At 45.4% G+C, this 18,037-nt stretch overlaps 1 protein-coding gene across 1 annotated transcript; it reads right to left on the bottom strand.

Moving 5' to 3' along the window:
* Window positions 1-232: 232 nt before the first annotated feature.
* Window positions 233-16,563, bottom strand: CLDN11 (claudin 11). Its single transcript, XM_033959349.1, has 3 exons — window positions 16,220-16,563; window positions 10,301-10,465; window positions 233-607 (listed from the first exon to the last, which is right to left on the bottom strand). Exons 1-3 carry the CDS (start codon window positions 16,443-16,445, stop codon window positions 375-377), a joined length of 624 nt encoding a protein of 207 aa, XP_033815240.1. The 5' UTR covers window positions 16,446-16,563; the 3' UTR covers window positions 233-374.
* Window positions 16,564-18,037: the final 1,474 nt, after the last annotated feature.

Genomic DNA, 18,037 nt, shown 5'->3' with positions numbered 1-18,037 from the left:
AGCACTGAGAAAGAAAGGTATGAAAGTATATCTATATTCCCACTGTAAAATGAGAAATATATTGCATACCTTTTCAGCCCATTGAAACCAAGCCTCCTTGAAATCTTGGTGTCATGGCTATTTAAATGTTTAAATAGCGGCTTTCTAAAATCACCATTTTACATATACATGCATTTGCATACATAAATGCTACTGTTTCTACATGTGTGCTTTTAAAATGACCCAACATAGAGAAATGATACTATTATTGTATTGTAATACATTTTCAGTTTTGTACTATGCATCCTTGACAAACTCAAAAGAAAACCAAAGCGATACCATCAAATTTAGGGCCAGGGCGGTCAGCTTTTGAAGAGATTCTGTCCCGTAGCTCCTTATACATTGGCACTCTTGGCATGAGTCGAGGAAGACCCTTGAGAGGTGTAGTAAAATCGATTTTCACCAAATGCCTCCGATTCTCCTGAGCAGCAAACAATGACCGCCCCACCAAAAACCAAGAGCGCAGCTCCAATCCAGCCCGCATACAGAGAATATCCAAAGTGTACAATGGTGGTCTCACGGTGAGTGGACACAGGGAACCAGATGGTGGAAACGATGGTACAAAACGCTGGGGAGACATGTTTGAAAACACAGCTATTTATAAGACCAGTTTTAAGTGTCAAGGTTTATTAAATTTCAAGGCGGTGTACATCCAAAGGTTAAAAAGTACATATATTTATAAATACAAAGACTTGACAGGACAAATAGAAAAATCTGGAACAAGAGGAAACTGGTAGAAGTACATTATTTAAAGTTAAAAGCACAAATGGGAAGAACACAAGGATAGGGATCAGGTGTCAGGTAAGTCAACAAAAGTCAGAAAAGTCACTTCCTTAACAGGACCTTAAAAGCGTCCTTAAACAGGTAGGTTTTTAATTTGGACTTGAAGTCAGTTAAAGATGTGTCTTCTCTTAAGTAGTTCGGCGTAGCATTCCAGAGGGTAGGAGCTGTAACTGTGAAAATCTTCGAGCACATCGTATTGATGTGTCTCAAGGATGGAATAGCAAGTAAGTTTTGAGATGTGATATGGAGGGACCTTTAAGAGGGGGGGGTGTATGGATTTAAATATCAATAATTACATCATCACTGTTAGATGCTTCTTCCCTCTGAAATAACAAGGTGAACCGAACAACCTGGACTGGTTAACTATGGCAAATTATAACCTGTAACCTGGATAGAAAACGAAATACCGTATTTTTCACTCCATAAGATGCACTCCTCCCCCCCCCCAAAAAAAAGGGGGTGGAAAAGTGGGTGCATCTTATGGAGCGAATACAATTTTTTAAACACCTCCCCCCCCCCGCCCCGGTACCTTTTTTTTAAATGCCAGTGGTCCAGCGCGGTCTCGCTAGGAACTTTCCACGCTTCTGCTGGATGGCTGCCTCCTTTGTTGCTGCAGAGTGGCAAATAAGGCAGGAGTGCAAGCTTTTTGCTTCCTGCCTGGTCCCGCACCACTCCATGAATGGCTGCCAATTTGCGAGAACGGCAGTCATTCACAGAGCGGCGCAGAACCAGGCAGGAAACGAAAAACTCACGCTCCTACCTTATTCGCTGCTCTACAGCAACAAAGGAGGCAGGTGTCCAGCAGGAGCACGGAAAGCTGACAAGACCGCGCTGGACCACCAGCATTTAAAAAAGATATGGGGGGATGCCTACCACCAGACGCACCTACATGTAGAGGAGGAAAAACCAAGAAAAAAAATTCTGAACCAAATTTTTTTTTCTTGGTTTTTCCTTCTCTACACATAGGTGCGTCTTATGGTCAGGTGCGTCTTATAAACCGAAAAATACGGTAAATAAATACATTTATTACAGATTTAACAACGACAGCTCTCCACAGTAACTGTGATTCTCTGGGATCTTGCAGAGATCTGCCATTGCTTTCTGCAGCCGTAGCATCCATCCAGTCTTCCCTTGTTGGGTTCTCATCTACAACTTAGCAAAGCCCAATCTGCTTAACTTCTAAGATCTGATAAGTTCATGTTCTCCCGGTGCAGTGCGGCCGGAGACAGTCAAGAGATGCTAAGCTTTTTTTTTTTCCATTGACACAAAACAGAAGAAAAATTTTGGTTAAAATAAAAGACCCGGTATGAGTCTTCAGGCTTAATCACCTGGGCTTTTCCCAGCACGTAACGGAAACTGAATGGAACTCTCTTGTAAGGATGATTCAAGCATTAGAACACATTGTACAGAGGGCTAAAAATAGGCCGTATTGCACAGTAGGGCTAAATCCATCAAAGAGTTCTAATGACAGCGATGAATTCATTATATAAAGGATTGAAACAGGCACAGCAGGCCCAATTCTGTCAAAAACTACTGATGGCATAAAAAAATGAAGAAACTAAAGCTTGTGTGAACAATTTAGGGGTAAATATCCAGTCAGTGACGATAACCATTACTAGCATTATCCTGGATATTCAATGCCAAGCCATGTCTGGGCTTCTTCAACATTGAAGCTCTATTCTCTCAGGGTTTCCGCAGCTGGCATTGTGCTTGTTGCAGGTTTCCGGGTGTCGCTGCGTCTTGGTCAGGTAGAAACCAACGTTTCAGCCAATGCTATTTGAATTTTTGTTGTGAATGTCCAAAGAATGGAGAAAGTCTCTTCTCTGGTAGCTTTAAATATGTTCCTTCTCCCTGCTGATCTGGGTTAGATGTTCTCTCAGGGGTTTTTCCGCAGCTGGCATTGTGCACAGCTCCACAGGAAGAACATCTATGGACTTTCACTTCAAAACTCAAATTTCTGACCAACTGACTTTCCCGCCAAAATTCAAATCGGTGGACTGCCCTGCTCCCCATCAGGTCAGTGAACCCACTATTTACACCAGTGGTTCCCAAACCTGTCCTGGGGGACCCCCAGCCAGTCAGGTTTTCAAGATATCCCTAATGAATATGCATGAGAGAGATTTGCATATAATGGAAGTGAAAGATATGCAAATCTCTCTCATACATATTCATTAGGGATATCTGGAAAACCTGACTGGCTGGGGGTCCCCTAGGACAGGTTTGGGAACACACACAGTCACACTGCAGACTTCAGAGCATACCCTGAAGAAAGCCACAGAATGGTGTCCGAAACGTTGGTTTCTACCTGACCAAGAAGAAGCGAGACCCGATAACCTGCAACAAGCACAATGCCAGCTGCGGAAACCCTGACATCTCAAAGGCATTTAGGGTCTTCACGCCGAGTTACTCATTGGTACTTTGGCTTTATGCTTAGAATCCCTGTCCTGCAATTTTCTCTCCCAGTCCCAGATGAACAGGTTGTCCTCCAAGATCTGCCTGCATCTTTCCAAGCCTCTCTGTTCCTGCTACAGGAGCAAAGCCTTTCCATAAAATAATGCTGCCGTCGCCATGCTTTACCACAGGGATGGTGTTAACAGGGTGATAAAGCTGTGTGGGGCAGTTCCATAAAGTGGCACCTAAATTAAGGGGCTACAAAGAACTTACCCCCCCCTTTTACAAAACCACGCAAAAGGATTTTAGCGCCAGCCGGCGTGCTGAATGCTCTGCGCTGCTCCAACGGTCATAGAGATCCTATGAGCGTCAGAAACGTGCAGAGCATTCAGCGCGCCGGCCAGCACTAAAAACCTCTTCTGTGATTTTGTAAAAGTGGGGGTTAGTGTCAATTCTATTATTTAATATCATTTAATTTAGGCATTTATAATCCACTTAACATAGTAACATAGTAAATGACGGCATCCAGTCCATCCAGTTTGTCCATTAGTTATACCCACTAAAAAATACATGATTAGATTAACTTGTCTCTTCTTTGACATTTCTGGATCATAGACTACCTGGTATTGCCCTAGGTTCCAAATGCTGAAGTTGACATCTAATCAAGCCATTGTGACATCACTGCTGAGGTTGGTATTGGTGGAATGAGACATTATGACATCACAATCTAAGCTCTGGAATATTGCTACTCTTTGGGTTTCTGCCAGGTAACATAGTAAATGACGGCAGATAAAGACCTGAACGGTCCATCCAGTCTGCCCATTAGTTAAACCCATTAAAAATACATGATTAGATTAACTTGTCTCTTCTTTGATATTTCTAGGTCATAGACTGTAAAGTCCACCTAGTAATGTCCAGGGTTCCAAATGCTGAAGTTGCCATCTAATCAAGCCATTGTGACATCACTGCTGAGGTTGGATCTTAGGCATTGGTTGAATGAGACATAATGACATCACAATCTCAGCTCTGGAATGTTGCTACTCTTTGGGTTTCTGCCAGGTAACATAGTAACATAGTAAATGACGGCAGATAAAGACCTGAACAGTCCATCCAGTCTGCCCATTAGTTATATCCATTACAAATACTTAATTAGATTAACTTGTCTCTTCTTTGATATTTCTGGATCGTAGACTGTAAAGTCCACCTGATATTGCCCTAAGTTCCAAATGCTGAAGTTGACATCTAATCAAGCCATTGTGACATCACTGCTGAGGTTGGCTCTTAGGCACTTGTGGAATGAGGCATTATGACATCACAATATGAGCTCTGGAATGTTGCTACTCTTTGGGTTTCTGCCAGGTAACATAGTAAATGACGGCAGATAAAGACCTGAACGGTCCATCCAGTCTGCCCATTAGTTCTACCCATTAAAAACATATGATTAAATTAACTTGTCTCTTCTTTGATATTTCTGTAAAGTCCACCTGGTGTTGTCCCAGGTTCCAAATGCTGAAGTTGCCGTCCAAGCTCTCTCCAGCCTATCCAACCATCCTGTTTGCAGGATATCTACCATAAAGTCTGGCCAGTAACATCCTCATGTTCCAAGTTACTGGAGTTCCCATTGATGTCCTTCCCAGCCCATCCTACACCAAATCACCACACATGGGACACAGACCGTGAAAGTCTGTTCAGCACTGGTCTTAGTTCTTTAATTTACATCTTTTGTTTTCTAATAAGAGATCCTCTATGTTTATCTCACGTTTTTTTGAATTCCATCGCCGTTTTCCTTTCCACCCCTTCCCTCGGGAGGGCATTCCAGGCACCCACCCCCCTCTCAGTGAAAAATAATTTCCTAATATTGCTCCTGAGTTTTCCTCCCAGCAACCTCAAATTAACCATCGAGTACAAGGCGGAGAACAATTAAAATTTAGAACGTGTATAGAAAACACTTTAGCATACAATCAAAATTGTGATAATAAGTATAATACAGCACAATATTGACCCAATAACCTGATAATGTGTTAGGGCTGCCTAACCAATTATAGAAACTAGTACTAATCCAATTGGGTGTGCCCAAGTCAATGGTTGACATAAATTGGCATTCCTATATGCACCTTGCAATGCGTACAATGGATAGTATTTTATAAGTTGTGTGCATAGCTAGGCATGACCATGCTCAGCCCATGGGTACAGTCCACTTACATGCTAAGCAACATATGTGCCAAGTTTATAAAACAGTGACTAGCTCTTACACATAACTGTCAATTAATAAAGCCAATCAGGCTTATTTGTGCAACTACAGTCAAACCTCGGTTTACAAGACGAGCAAAACATTTTCGCAAATCGTGACTCGCAAACCGAGCATTGACTTGATTTGCGAGTCCCCCCACCTGCTAACTGGCATCGCCCCCCCTGCAAACCAGCATGGCCCCCCCCCCCACGTGAACTAGCATCCCCCGCCCGCCCAAACTGAAAGCTTACCCCCCAATGTGGCACTGGCACGCAGCACCAACCCACAGGAGGTGCCGGTGCCCGAAGATCATGCCTCTCTTCTGACTGGGCCTTAAGCATCTGCGCATGCTCAAGGCCTTCTGGCTCTCGTTCTCGCCGAGAATCTCAGAGAGAGGCGTAAACCAAAGCGTAAACCAAGGTTCTATAAACTACAATGCATATTGGCACTTTATGTGAGGCATGCCTTATAGCAGTGCAAACTGTGTGCCTCCTGAGATTTGACACACTGGCGAGGAGGAGAGTCAACCGCGCCAGCTGACTTCCTACAAGATGTGCCTCTCATGGCGAGAAGCACGTCCCGTAGACACTTGGCTGGCCTGGATGACTCTCCTCCTCGCCAGCATCTCTCTTCCTCTCCCCACACCTCCCCTCTTCCCAGATCCCTCCACCGAAGCAGGTCGCGGCCAGATGGGCCTCCGTGCACTTCCGGGTGCCTTCCGACCGAGGCACTGGGTTTAGTGTGCCGCCGGCCGGAAAGTTTGCAAGACACTGCCTTATAAAATTGCCTGTTATTTGTTTTATGCAATTGAGACCAAAAGATTCCCTTTGGTTTCCTTAGATGACAAAACTCTTCTCTATATTCGCGCAGTGTTCCCCGAGTATTTCCTTGAAAAACACTATGCAGGGGTTTCCATCTTGCCACTAGAGAGTTGCGCGGGGACAGAAATCCCTCCCATCCCCACCCGTCCCCGCCAGGATCCTCTCCATCCCCACCCATCCCTGCCAGGATCCTCTCCATCCCCACCCGTCTCCGTCAGGATCCTCTCCGTCCCCACCCGTCCCCGCAAGGAATTACCTCCATCCCCGCCCGTCCCCATAAAAAGCAGCAATTACTTCTGACAGGATCATCAATTCCACAGTTTCTTTTGTGTTTGTGCTGCTGTTTCCTTGTGGAATCTCTTTGGTGGAACCTTTTTTTTGTTTTCTGTTCAGTTAATTAACTTATAACCCCCCCCCCCTCTTTTACTAAGGCTGACGTGTCCATTATATTATATGGACAAACCCTGCTTCCAAAGCTTTCCATCCCCGTGGGAGTCCTGTTGGCTAGAGGGAAGTCGCCATGGAGTCCCGTGGGCCAGAGGGGGGTCCCCGTGGGTTATGGGGGGATTCCCATGGGATCCCGCAGGATTCCCGCGATCCCCATTCCCGTGTAGACCTCTACTTGCCACCCTCCCATCCAGGTAATATTCGTGGGATAATTTGGGAACTGTTGAGTAATCAACATGTATAGGCATGGACCTCTGCAATTATTTTCATGTTTGTCTTCACAGTGACCTTCATTGGTAGTTTTCTTAACCCAGGCTATTGATAGCATAAGAACATAAAAACTGCCATCTCCGGATCAGGCCTTAGGTCCATCAAGTCCGGCGATCCGCCCACGCAGAGGCCCAGCCAGATCTGATCAAAGAGATGGTCTAATTCAGTGTTCTTCAACCTTTTTACACCTATGGACCGGCAGAAATAAAAGAATTATTTTGTGGACCGGCATCGGTCCGCAGACTGGCGGTTGAAGAACACTGGGCTAAGTCGTGGGCCAGACCCTGCCCATCTCTACCCAATCTCCACCCCGCCCCCATAGTCCTAATTCTAACACTATTTTTCCATTTATTTTTCATATACACACACAATATAATCTTATTAACAACGCATCGATCGCACCGCAGACCGGCAGTTGAAGAACACAGTTTTGGGCCTGATGCACATGCCGGCCCTGTGGACAGGCAGCAAATTTCTGTGGACCGGCACCGGTCCATGGACCGGTGGTTGAAGAACACTGGTCTAGATGATGCCACATTGTTTTCACTTACAGTGATGGACTGGACAGTGTCCCAAGCGCTATTTAAACACGCTGAAATTTTCTTACAGTATCTTTTGCATCTATGCTTTGGAGCAAAGGTTCAAGGTTCGTTTTATTTTATAGGTATGTTTAAACCTTTGCTTCGGATATACAACATACTACAGAAATTGCAGTTTTCTTTATCCAGGAGTATTTGAAACAGTTCAAGTAGGGGCAATAGGGCCAATATTCAAAGTGATCTAACCAGCCAGAAACAGCTCCTGGCCAATTCAATTATTTGTTCAGGGATAACCGGTCACTTAAACTGGAAAGTGCTGCTGGAAATGTCTAGTTAGCACCCATCCAAACCCAGCTTCTATACAATGCTATTTACAGTCTTTGGTCAGTTAGGTGCAGATTATTGGCACTTACCTGGATATTGCCACTGAAAATGTTTGGTTAACACCCAACTTGAAACTGGCAATTTTAGGGGCATTCCAGGGTGGGTGGGGGTGGAGTCAGAATTTGCCCAGTTAAGTGCCGATATCCAGCACTTAACAGGCCAAGGTAACCGCACAGACGTATAAAAATCAGTCCTACAGCTGAATATTGCACTGAAACCTGTTTTATTTTTGCCAGCACCATATTCCTAGAAATTCAGTGCTAGAGCCCAGGCACGACATTGAATTTCCAGGGATAACGCCAGAGGCGGACAATAGAACACCGATTGCCAACAACTAAATATCAGGCCCAGTATCTCCAAATGGGTTCGTTTGCACATATTGCCACAGTAATGAACCTCACTTGTAAGCCAGGGTATTTGGAGCACATCGTGCCAAAGACAGCTTTCTTAGATGTTACAGCGCTGGCATATAAGGTGGTTTCAGTCTTTGGGAAGCAAAGCTGAGATTGTGATGTCATAATGCCTCATTCCACCAATAAGAGCCAACCTCATCAGTGATGTCACAATGGCTTGATTGTGCTGTACTCCCCACTGCCCTCCAACCCAGCCAGCAGATTAATTGTTCCCCTTAACTGTATCCATGACATCCTGTTTGTCTGTAAGCTCTTTCATGCAGGGACTGTCTTCTTTGTGACTCTGTACAGCGCTGCGTACGTCTGGTAGCACTATAGAAATAATTCATAGTAGTAGGGGTGACGGACCGCCCTGGGTGCTATCTTCACAGGGGTGTTGGTGCCTCTCCTCCTCCCCCCATACCTCTTTAAATCTTTCACTTGCTGTTCATGCTAGCCTCGGCTCCCTTCTGATGTCAATTCCATGTCATGGGACCAGGACGTGACGTCAGAAGGGAGCCGAGGCACGTGGAAGAGCTGCTCGTGCCAGCAAACATGTCAAGAGGTACGTGGGGGCGAGGAGCACTCAAGCATCAAGGAAGAGTGAAGGGCGCATGGCGTGGTGATGCCAGGCACCACTGCCCCATGTGCCAATCTCCCTCTCTATACCACTGTGTTACAGTGTATCTATCCTATCAAGATATGCTTGGAAATTCATTTTAAAATCAAGCCTATGGCATCCAGAACATGAGAAATAAGGAGTGGAGTGGACATATTCTAGGTGGGCTCTCTGAGGGGGAGAGTGTGGAGCAGTGGTTAAAGCTACAGTCTCAGCACCCTGAGGTTGTGGGTTCAAACTCACACTGCTCCTTGCGGCCCTGGGAAAGTCACTTAATCCTCCCACTGCCCCCCAGGTACATTAGACAGATTGTGAGCCCACTGGGCTTACATACTTGAATAAATCCATCTAAACTGTTCTGAACTCCCCTGGGAGAACAGTATAGAAAATTGAATGAATTAATAAATAGTGTGAAAAATTTCAGCCTCTGATAACCAGAGCTGGTACTGTGATGTCATAATGCCTCATTCCACCAGTGCCTAAGAGCCAACCTCATCAGTGATGTCACAATGGCTTCATTCTCCTATATTTCGTTCACATAAGAACATAAAGATTGCTGTACTGGGATAGATCACCAATCCCAGCATCCTGTTTCCAACAATGGCTAATCCAGGTTCCAAGTAGTAAAACAGATTACTAGGAATAAGCAGTGGATTTCCCCCAGCCATCTCAATAATGGCCTATGGACTTCTCTTTTAGGAAATTATCTGAGCCTTTTTAAAACCCCGCTAAGCTAACTGATTTCACCACATTCTCCGGCAACGAATTCCAGAGTTTAATTACATATTGTGTGAAGAAATATTTTCTCCAGTTTGTTTTAAATCTACTACGTAGTAGCTTCGTCGCATTTCCCCTAGTCCTAGTATTTTTAGAAAGAGTGAACAAGCGATTCACATCTACCCTTTCCACGCCACTCAGAAGATGGCCTCTGCTGGACCCATCCATAAGTCCCTCCACCTCCTTGCAGCAGCCATTTTGACTGTAGAGACAGCATCAGCAGGAGCGACTGGGGATTGTTCCTACCACAATTAGTCACTAGGCCACCAGGATATAAGGTGGCCGGGGGGGGGGGGGGGGGGGCTAAAGTTGGGTCTTGGATGGGGGCTTCTGTTTATAGGAGAGGGAGGAAGGAAAGGGACTCCTTTGATTCAGGGAGGGAGGGAGTAGGGTCTGTTCCTGTTGAAGGGTGGACCAGTTTCAATATCAGCTAAAACCAAGAAGCAAATTTCTACCACAGATTCAGTTTCATTCACCCTCTACTTGCAAGCAATATATAATAAATAAATTTAATTTTCAAGACATCATTTTGGAAGCTACATGTCCAGATTTCCAGCCTCAGTACAGCAGACCACAGAATGAAAATGTGAAAGAGTGTGATTTGTTACCTTGAACCAGGACAAGGATTCCTCCCATTTTGAAGCGTTTGTGTTTAACAGCACCAGGCTCATGGCCTATCCGGATGCAGGGCAGGGCTGACAGTAGCAGGAAGGCAGCCGGAAGGCCCAGAATACAGGCTGCAATCATCAGGGCTCGACATGCCTGGATATAAGCTGTCAACGGCAACAGGATGCAGAAATCAGGGCAAGATGGACAGTGAAATGCAACACCCTTATCCTGTCTCTAAGGTGGAGGTTAATATTCCCTGGACCAGCTGGAGATCTCTCTAATAGACTCTACCATATCCCTGCAAGAATTAGAAGTTCATGCTTCTCATCTGCATTTCTTTGTCTAAGGCAGTGGACTCAAACTCAAACCCTTTACAGGGCCACATTTTGGATTTGTAGGTATTTGGAGAGCCTCAGAAAAAAAGAGTTAATGTCTTATTAAAGAAATGACAATTTTGCATGAGGTAAAACTCTTTATAGTTTATAAATCTTTCCTTTTGGCTAAGTCTTAATAATAATATTGTCATTTATAGCTAGAGAGACATATGATCAAGAAACTGTTTTATTTTGCTTTTGTGATTATGATAAACATACTGAGGGCCTCAAAATAGTACCTGGCGGGCCGCATGTGGCCCCCGGGCCGCGTGTTTGAGACCACTGGTCTAAGGCAAGTACTTGAAAACATGTTCTACTTGAGCCTTGGGTTGTTGTTTTGGTTTTTAATTGCAGTAGTCTCAATTCTCTGATGTAAAAATGACCAACCCATTGTCATACAAGGGAAAAGTCAAATAATACAAAAAACAAATCGTAATACCTCAAACAATGAATAAACAAAAGCAAAAAAAAAAAAAAAATCAATGCCCCAGGTCTAAAACGTTGCTGTTTTGCAGTAAAAGCAGGGTTCCGGGTCTAAAATTAATTGTCTCGGGTACAAAACTTCCTTCTGTGCTACGCCAGGAAACAGAAAAGAGAAGCCACATTTCTTAATGCAATGACATCACCGAGGGGGTCAGTTGGATATGCCAGCTGGTCGAATTAGCGAAGGTCAAATAATTGAGACTTTACTATATTATTACTACTGTATGCAGTCTCCTTGAAAAGATTTTGGGTTTCTAGCTCTTCCCTGAGGGGGAGAAGGATGTGCTGCAGAAGTTGTTACTTTTCCATGCCTGGACGAACTGATAGCAGTTCTTTCTCCTTGGCATTCAGTGTGTTTTGCTCTGGGTACAGTTTGTTTTCTGCTGAAGTTTCCATACAGGAAGTCAACTGTGTGCCATTCTTACATGTGGGCATGGGAGTAATAAACTAGAACGGAACATTCAGCCTCTCCCAAATACAAAAAGTGATAAACAGAAAGGGTGTGCAGTAGAGATGGGGACAATGGGAAACTCCTGGAAATCCACAGGGATGAGGACAAACAGGTCATTACTACTGCAGGGATGGGAAGGGATGGATCAAAAGTGAATGGGGATAGGAGCCTCAAAACATGTTTTGTTTTGTTTTTTTTAGCTCTAGCACACTGAACGGAGCAAATGTTTTTTGCGGCACATTGTTATTGAAATTATAAAATTGCAAAGCCAAAAAAAAATAATTCAATTTGAGAGTTAAAGTTCTTTAAAGTTCTTTAAGCTATGTATAGGTAATTGTAACAACAGTGAAACTAAAGTAGATTGAATAGAATTGCTAATCCATGCGATGGATGTCCTTGTTTTTTCAGTGCAAATTAACTTAAAACAAAAGCTCAATAGTTGACATGAACGCACGCATTTATTTCATCATCCGCCATCTGCAATCGTTCTGTTTTTTTCCAATTTAATTTCTGTCAGAGCTGAAAATCCAAAGCTCCCAAAGCCTTGATTGCTTTGTCGCTCAAGTTAGGATAAGTACTGCATAAAAAAATTAATTGACTTGACGTCCGTTTTCAAGGACCAATCACGCCTGGGCGGATGTATCCTTATGCACACAGACGCTCATACCATTTACAGACTCTTGCATACGCGACGTAGGTGTCATCTATTCTAGTGTATACTTATGAAAGGAATTTTTAAAAAATAAAATTCTGGAATCTATCGTGGCACATATCCCCTCCCCCCCCCCCTTTTACTAAACTGCAATAGCGATCATTAGCGCAGAGAGCTAGAGTTCCTATAAGCGTTGGGAGCAGTGTGAAGCATTCAGCGCAGCTCCCTGTGCTAATAACCGCTATCACGGTTTAATAAAAGGGGGGAGGGGGATAATTTGAGAGACACTGCTTTATTTTTTTTTATTTTTTTGCTTTTCATTACTTTGGGCCCGATAGTCAGCACCATTTCACTGGCTAGGAATGGCTCCCTGTCATCTAAATAGTACACCGCTGGCTATCCACCAATATTCATCGGGGGATGGGCCAGCTATCTCAGGCTGAATATCCTGGTCTCGGGATTAGCCGGCTAAGTTCAGCGCCACAGACAACAACCTAAAAAGGTGGTATATCTTTGGCCATCGAGACATAGCCAGCCAAAAATAGACTGCAGTCTAATATGAGCTTGTTTTATTTATTTAAAAAATTTCTCAATCACCTATTCCTGGGCGGATTTACAAATAGCAACATACATAAAATTAAAACAAACAATAAACATTTTTGATCGTTCGGTGAAAACAATGAATTCACAGTGCTCCATTATATATCAATCCAAGAACCGGAATAAACCATTATGTGCAGAGGGAGATGAAACAGAAAGGGATTTGCACCCATAGGAAGCAGCAGTCTCAGCTTAGAAACATTGCAAGCATCATCATCCTACAGTGTTCCTTTAAGACGAGGAATACTTTAAACATTCCAGATATCCAGAATGAGCAGTTTAATAATGGCCAGAACAAATCACCCAATCCTGGCAGCATAAGAATTCAAGGTTAAGATTAAATATTTTGGTTTTACTACAAAAAAAACCCCAACAAGGTGTAGTGGAAAAGTCGCTTTAATGCCTGACAAGAAAACAAAATGAGAGAAAACCATGGCATCAAGAAATAGTTTGGCATTTGTCCGTTCAGACCCGAACTAAAACACTACACAAATTCCTCAAGATAAATTTCATGAGAAAAAAAAAAAGACTTTTGGGATATTGTAGAGGAGAAAGGCAATTAAATATTTTTCAGGACATTAGATTACACATTTTAAATATACTGATTATATTTAGGGCTTCAGTCCTTCTGTGTTTTGTAAGTGATGAGGAGGGACCTAGCAAAGGTTGAAGAATAGTCTAGAATTTAGCAATTAAGATTTAATGCTAAAAAGTGCAAGAGAGAGAAAAGTACAGTTTCCCAAGTTGGTCCTGGAGTACCCCTTTGCCATTCAGGTTTTCAGGATATCCACAATGCATGTGCATGAGACTGATTTGCATACACTGCCTCCATTATATGCAAATCCCTTTCATGCATATACATTTTAAATATCTTGAAAACCTAACCGGCAAGGGGGTACTCCGGGACCGACTTGGGAAGACACTGGTTTAGAGGGCAAAGAACTTTTATGCATGGCAGAGGAGCAGGACTTGGGTGTGATGATATGTGATGATCTTAAGGTGGCCAAACAGGAAGAAAAGGCAATGGCAAAAGGCAATGACTGCATACGGAAGAGGAATGGCCAGCAGGAAAAAGAAGGTGGGAATGCCTCTGTATAAGTTTCAGGTGAAACCTCATTTAGAGCACTGTGTACAGTTCTGGTGGACCACACCTTCAAAAAGAAGTAAACAGGATGGAGTCAGTCCAGAGGGTGGCTTCTAGAATATTCACTAGTCTTTGTCATAGAGCATATGGGGACAGACTATGCATACTTTGAAAGAAAGTCTAGAGAACAAGTCTCCCCTTACCTGAAAAAGAAGGGTGAAGGGAAGAGACAGCCCAAGGTAAGGGGAGACTTGTTCTCTAGACTTACTGGCCTGTTTTATCCCTTGTTTTTGGGTTGTTGTTTTTTTTTTTTTTTAATTGTACTTTGAAAGAAAGGCAGAAGAGGGGAAATAGGATGAAAATGTTTAAATAGCTCGGTAGCATAAATGCACAGAAGGCTAATAAATAGGGGGATGGGAAGGGAGGAGGGTGCGTTGGGAGGTACTTTATCGTGTTTGTATTGTGATGATAATTGATTGTTGTTTTCTTTGATGTTTCCAAGTTCAAATGTTATTTCCTGATGCACTTGTTGCAAGTTGTAAAAATGAATAAAGAATTTATTTAAAAAAAAAGAATTTATATATCTACAATGTATTAACTGAGTTGAGATGATATTCTTTATAAGATTTTTGTTATGTATATTTTATTTTTTAAAAAACTCAATAAAAATGATTGAACATTAAAGGCTCCTTTTACAAAGCCGCACTAGCGGGTTTAACGTGCGCGACTTTTCATCACGGGCTAACCTCCGCGCTGGCCGAAAAACTACCGCCTGCTCAAAAGGAGGCGGTGGCGGCTAGCGCGGCCAGCGGTTTAGCGTGCACTATTACACGCATTAAACCGCTAGCCCGGCTTTGTAAAAGGAGCCCTAAATACACAGAAGGCATGTCGCAATTGAAAAAAAAAAAAAAAAAAGCAGCTCTGGAATTGGGAGGGATAGGGTGAAAGTGAAAGGGGACAGACTCACCAGTAACCTAAAAAAAATACTTCTTTACAGTAAAGGACTTGTACACCACCTTTTTGTTGCTTTGGCATTTCAAAGTGGTGGACACTGGAGGATTAAGTGACTTGCTCAGGGTCACAAGTAGAGGCAGCAGCTCAACCAGTGAGCCATAGGAACAGCCTCCCAGTGGAACTGGTGTAGAGGTCTGCACGGGAACGGGGTTCGCGGGAGTCTCGCGGGTCCCGCGGGAGTCCCACAGGAATCCCCCCTAACCCACGGAACTCCCACGGGGACCCCCCTCTGGCCCACGGGACTCCCATGGGGACTCCCCTCTGGCCCACGGGAATCCCACAAAGACCCCCCTCTAGCCAATGGGACTCCCACGAGGATGGAAGGCTTTGGAAGCAGGGTTCGTCCATATAATATAATGGATACTTCAGCCTTAGTAAAAGAGGGGGTTTATAAGTTAATTACCTGAACAGAAAACAAAAAAAGGGTTCCACCAAAGAGATTCCACAAGGAAAACAGCAGCGCAAACACAAAAGAAACTGTGGAATTGATGATCCTGTCAGAAGCAATTGCTGCTTTTTATGGGGACGGGTGGGGATGGAGGTAATTCCTTGCGGGGATGGGTGAGGACGGAGAGGATCCTGGCGGAGAGGATCCTGGCAGGGACGGGTGGGTGGGGACGGAGAGGATCCTGGCGGGGACGGAGAGGATCCTGGCAAGGACGGGTGGGGACGGAGAGGATCCTGGCAGAGATGGGTGGGGACTGAGAGGATCCTGGCAGGGACGGGCAGGATTTCTGTCCCCACACAACTCTCTAAACTGGTGTAGACAAGGATCATATCCTAATTATCTGCCTTCGTTTGTCAATGTTTCTGTTAAGTGTTAAGGGGTTCTCTAACAGTACAAAAAAGGAATGTTCACCCTTTTTTCTGGTACCTTTTCTAATTAAATATTTGTGCAACTGAAGAGTCATCAGCAGGGAAAAGGCACAAAAACAGTGCAAGATCCGAGGTAGGAAAGGGAAGGGGTGTAATAATACTGGGAAAGGAGGGATTTTCCAGCGTTTATGCAATAAACAAGGTGTTTTATCAGTGTTTATGGACTAAAACCTAAAGTCAGAAGTCCTATGCACATTTATCACATTTATCTTATTGCTCGGCGTGGGGGAATTATTTTCAGAAGGGAAATTATTCATGGATATTTTTGTATTGAATTTAGAAAATATAGCGTATGGCCATGCAATAAGTTAAGCAACGTGAAATGCACAATGTGGTTAGAAAGTACAAGCTTTGGGAAAGGAAAAAGTGAAGGGCGGGTCCTACCTGGCAGGATAAGAATATCCGCTAAAGGCTTGCAGTGATAGAGGCCGGTGGACATCACGCAGTCCGCCCACAGCCCCTTGTTGCCCACCTCGTCCAGTTTCCTGCAGGTGGTAATGCTGTAGCTGCAAGTGACGACCCACTCGTTGGTGGCCGTGGTTATAATGAGGGCGATCCAGCCCAAAAAACTGGAGGCGAAGCCGATGAACTGGAGGCACGTGGCCGTCATAGTAGCCGCCGCGGGGGCAAGAAGCTCAGCCAGGCAACTTGCTCCGACGCGCCGTCCAGAGCCGACTGAGGCTCCGAGTCTCCCGGCGCATCTTCTCCCGCGCAGAGAAGGACAGGGCGAGGCACGCCCCCTCTTCGAATCCGGAGCCCCCGAACGTTCCCCCAGCCAATCAGGAAACGAGATAACGGGGCCATCCGGCCAATCATTGGACCACGGCCCTAGAGCCACAATGGCACGGGTGCTTTAGGCAGACCCAGGGGAAGCGCACGGAAACCCCATCCCCCTCCTGCCCCCCCCCCGGCCATTCCTCTGGATCTCCGACTTCCCCCCACCTGTCTTCATTCTCCTCGAGGAGGGATGTCCACTTGCTTCTGCCTTGGCCACCCGGACCACTCCCACATCCCTGACTGACCAAAACCTGGACCCCTCCCCCGCAGCCCCCCTCCCACCACCCCACCAAGTCCCCAAGAGAAGACCCTGTTGGTCTGGGGGAAGTCAGGAGAGCACCCCCAACCCCCCTCGTACCTTGTAGAAAGCCGGCAAGAAGGATGCCCACTCCCTCTTGCCCGCAGGCCCGACTCGTGCATCCAGGGATGCACCGGGGAGGGACCTAGGACTGGAGGGTGCATGCATGGTTTGAAGGAGTGGAGAGGTGCTGACAGCGCCCAGAGCCACTTGCTCCCCCAAGGTACTCTCACTCAGAGCTCTCTGGGACACTCTACCCCCCCCCCCCCTTCCTTGCAGCATCTGCCATTCCTCTTCCTCTCCCCTCCCCCCACCTCTAAAGCAGAATCTAAGCCCACTGGCTACTGCCTTTCGGATGCTCAGCTAGGGCTTAATGTGTCAAATGACTGGAACTCTTCTGTCAGACCGATCCCTGGAGGGCTCCAAGGCAGAAGCAAGTGGACATCCCTCCAGGGATCGGTCTGACAGAAGAGTTCCAGTCATTTGACACATTAAGCCCTAGCTGAGCATCCGAAAGGCAGTAGCCAGTGGGCTTAGATTCTGCTTTAGAGGTGGGGGGAGGGGAGAGGAAGAGGAATGGCAGATGCTGCAAGGAAGGGGAGGATAGAGTGTCCCAGAGAGCTCTGAGTGAGAGTACCTTGGGGGAGCAAGTGGCTCCCCCTCTCCACTCCCTCCTCTCCACTCCTTCAAACCATGCATGCACCCTCCAGTCCTAGGTCCCTCCCCGGTGCATCCCTGGATGCACAAGTCGGGCCTGCGGGCAAGAGGGAGTGGGCATCCTTCTTGCCGGCTTTCTACAAGGTACGAGGGGGGTTGGGGGTGCTCTCCTGACTTCCCCCAGACCAACAGGGTCTTCTCTTGGGGACTTGGTGGGAGGGGGGCTGCGGGGGAGGGGTCCAGGTTTTGGTCAGTCAGGGATGTGGGAGTGGTCCGGGTGACCAAGGCAGAAGCAAGTGGGCATCCCTCCTGATAACTTTTTTTATGTTGGGGACAGGGTTCATGGGGGGGGGGGCGGGGTTCAGTGTGTGGGTGGGGGGATCTGGGTGGCTAAGGCAGGAGAAAGTAGGCATCCCTCCTGCCTTTATTTTTTCAGGGGTTGGCACAACTTTTTTTTTTTTTTTTTTTTA

Source organism: Geotrypetes seraphini, chromosome 9, assembly GCF_902459505.1.
Source record: "Geotrypetes seraphini chromosome 9, aGeoSer1.1, whole genome shotgun sequence".
NCBI classification, from domain to species: Eukaryota; Metazoa; Chordata; class Amphibia; order Gymnophiona; family Dermophiidae; genus Geotrypetes; species Geotrypetes seraphini.
Note: the sequence above shows the minus strand (reverse complement) of the source record. Positions and strands in the feature narration are given on the sequence as shown.

Coding starts and splice junctions, on each gene's coding strand:
- CLDN11 (XM_033959349.1), bottom strand. CDS start 16,445: ATGACGGCCACGTGCCTCCAGTTCATCGGCTTCGCCTCCAGTTTTTTG. Junction 10,466..16,219: donor GGATATTCTTATCCTGCCAG/GTAGGACCCGCC, acceptor TGCCGTTGACAG/CTTATATCCAGGCATGTCGA. Junction 608..10,300: donor AATCCTTGTCCTGGTTCAAG/GTAACAAATCAC, acceptor ATGTCTCCCCAG/CGTTTTGTACCATCGTTTCC.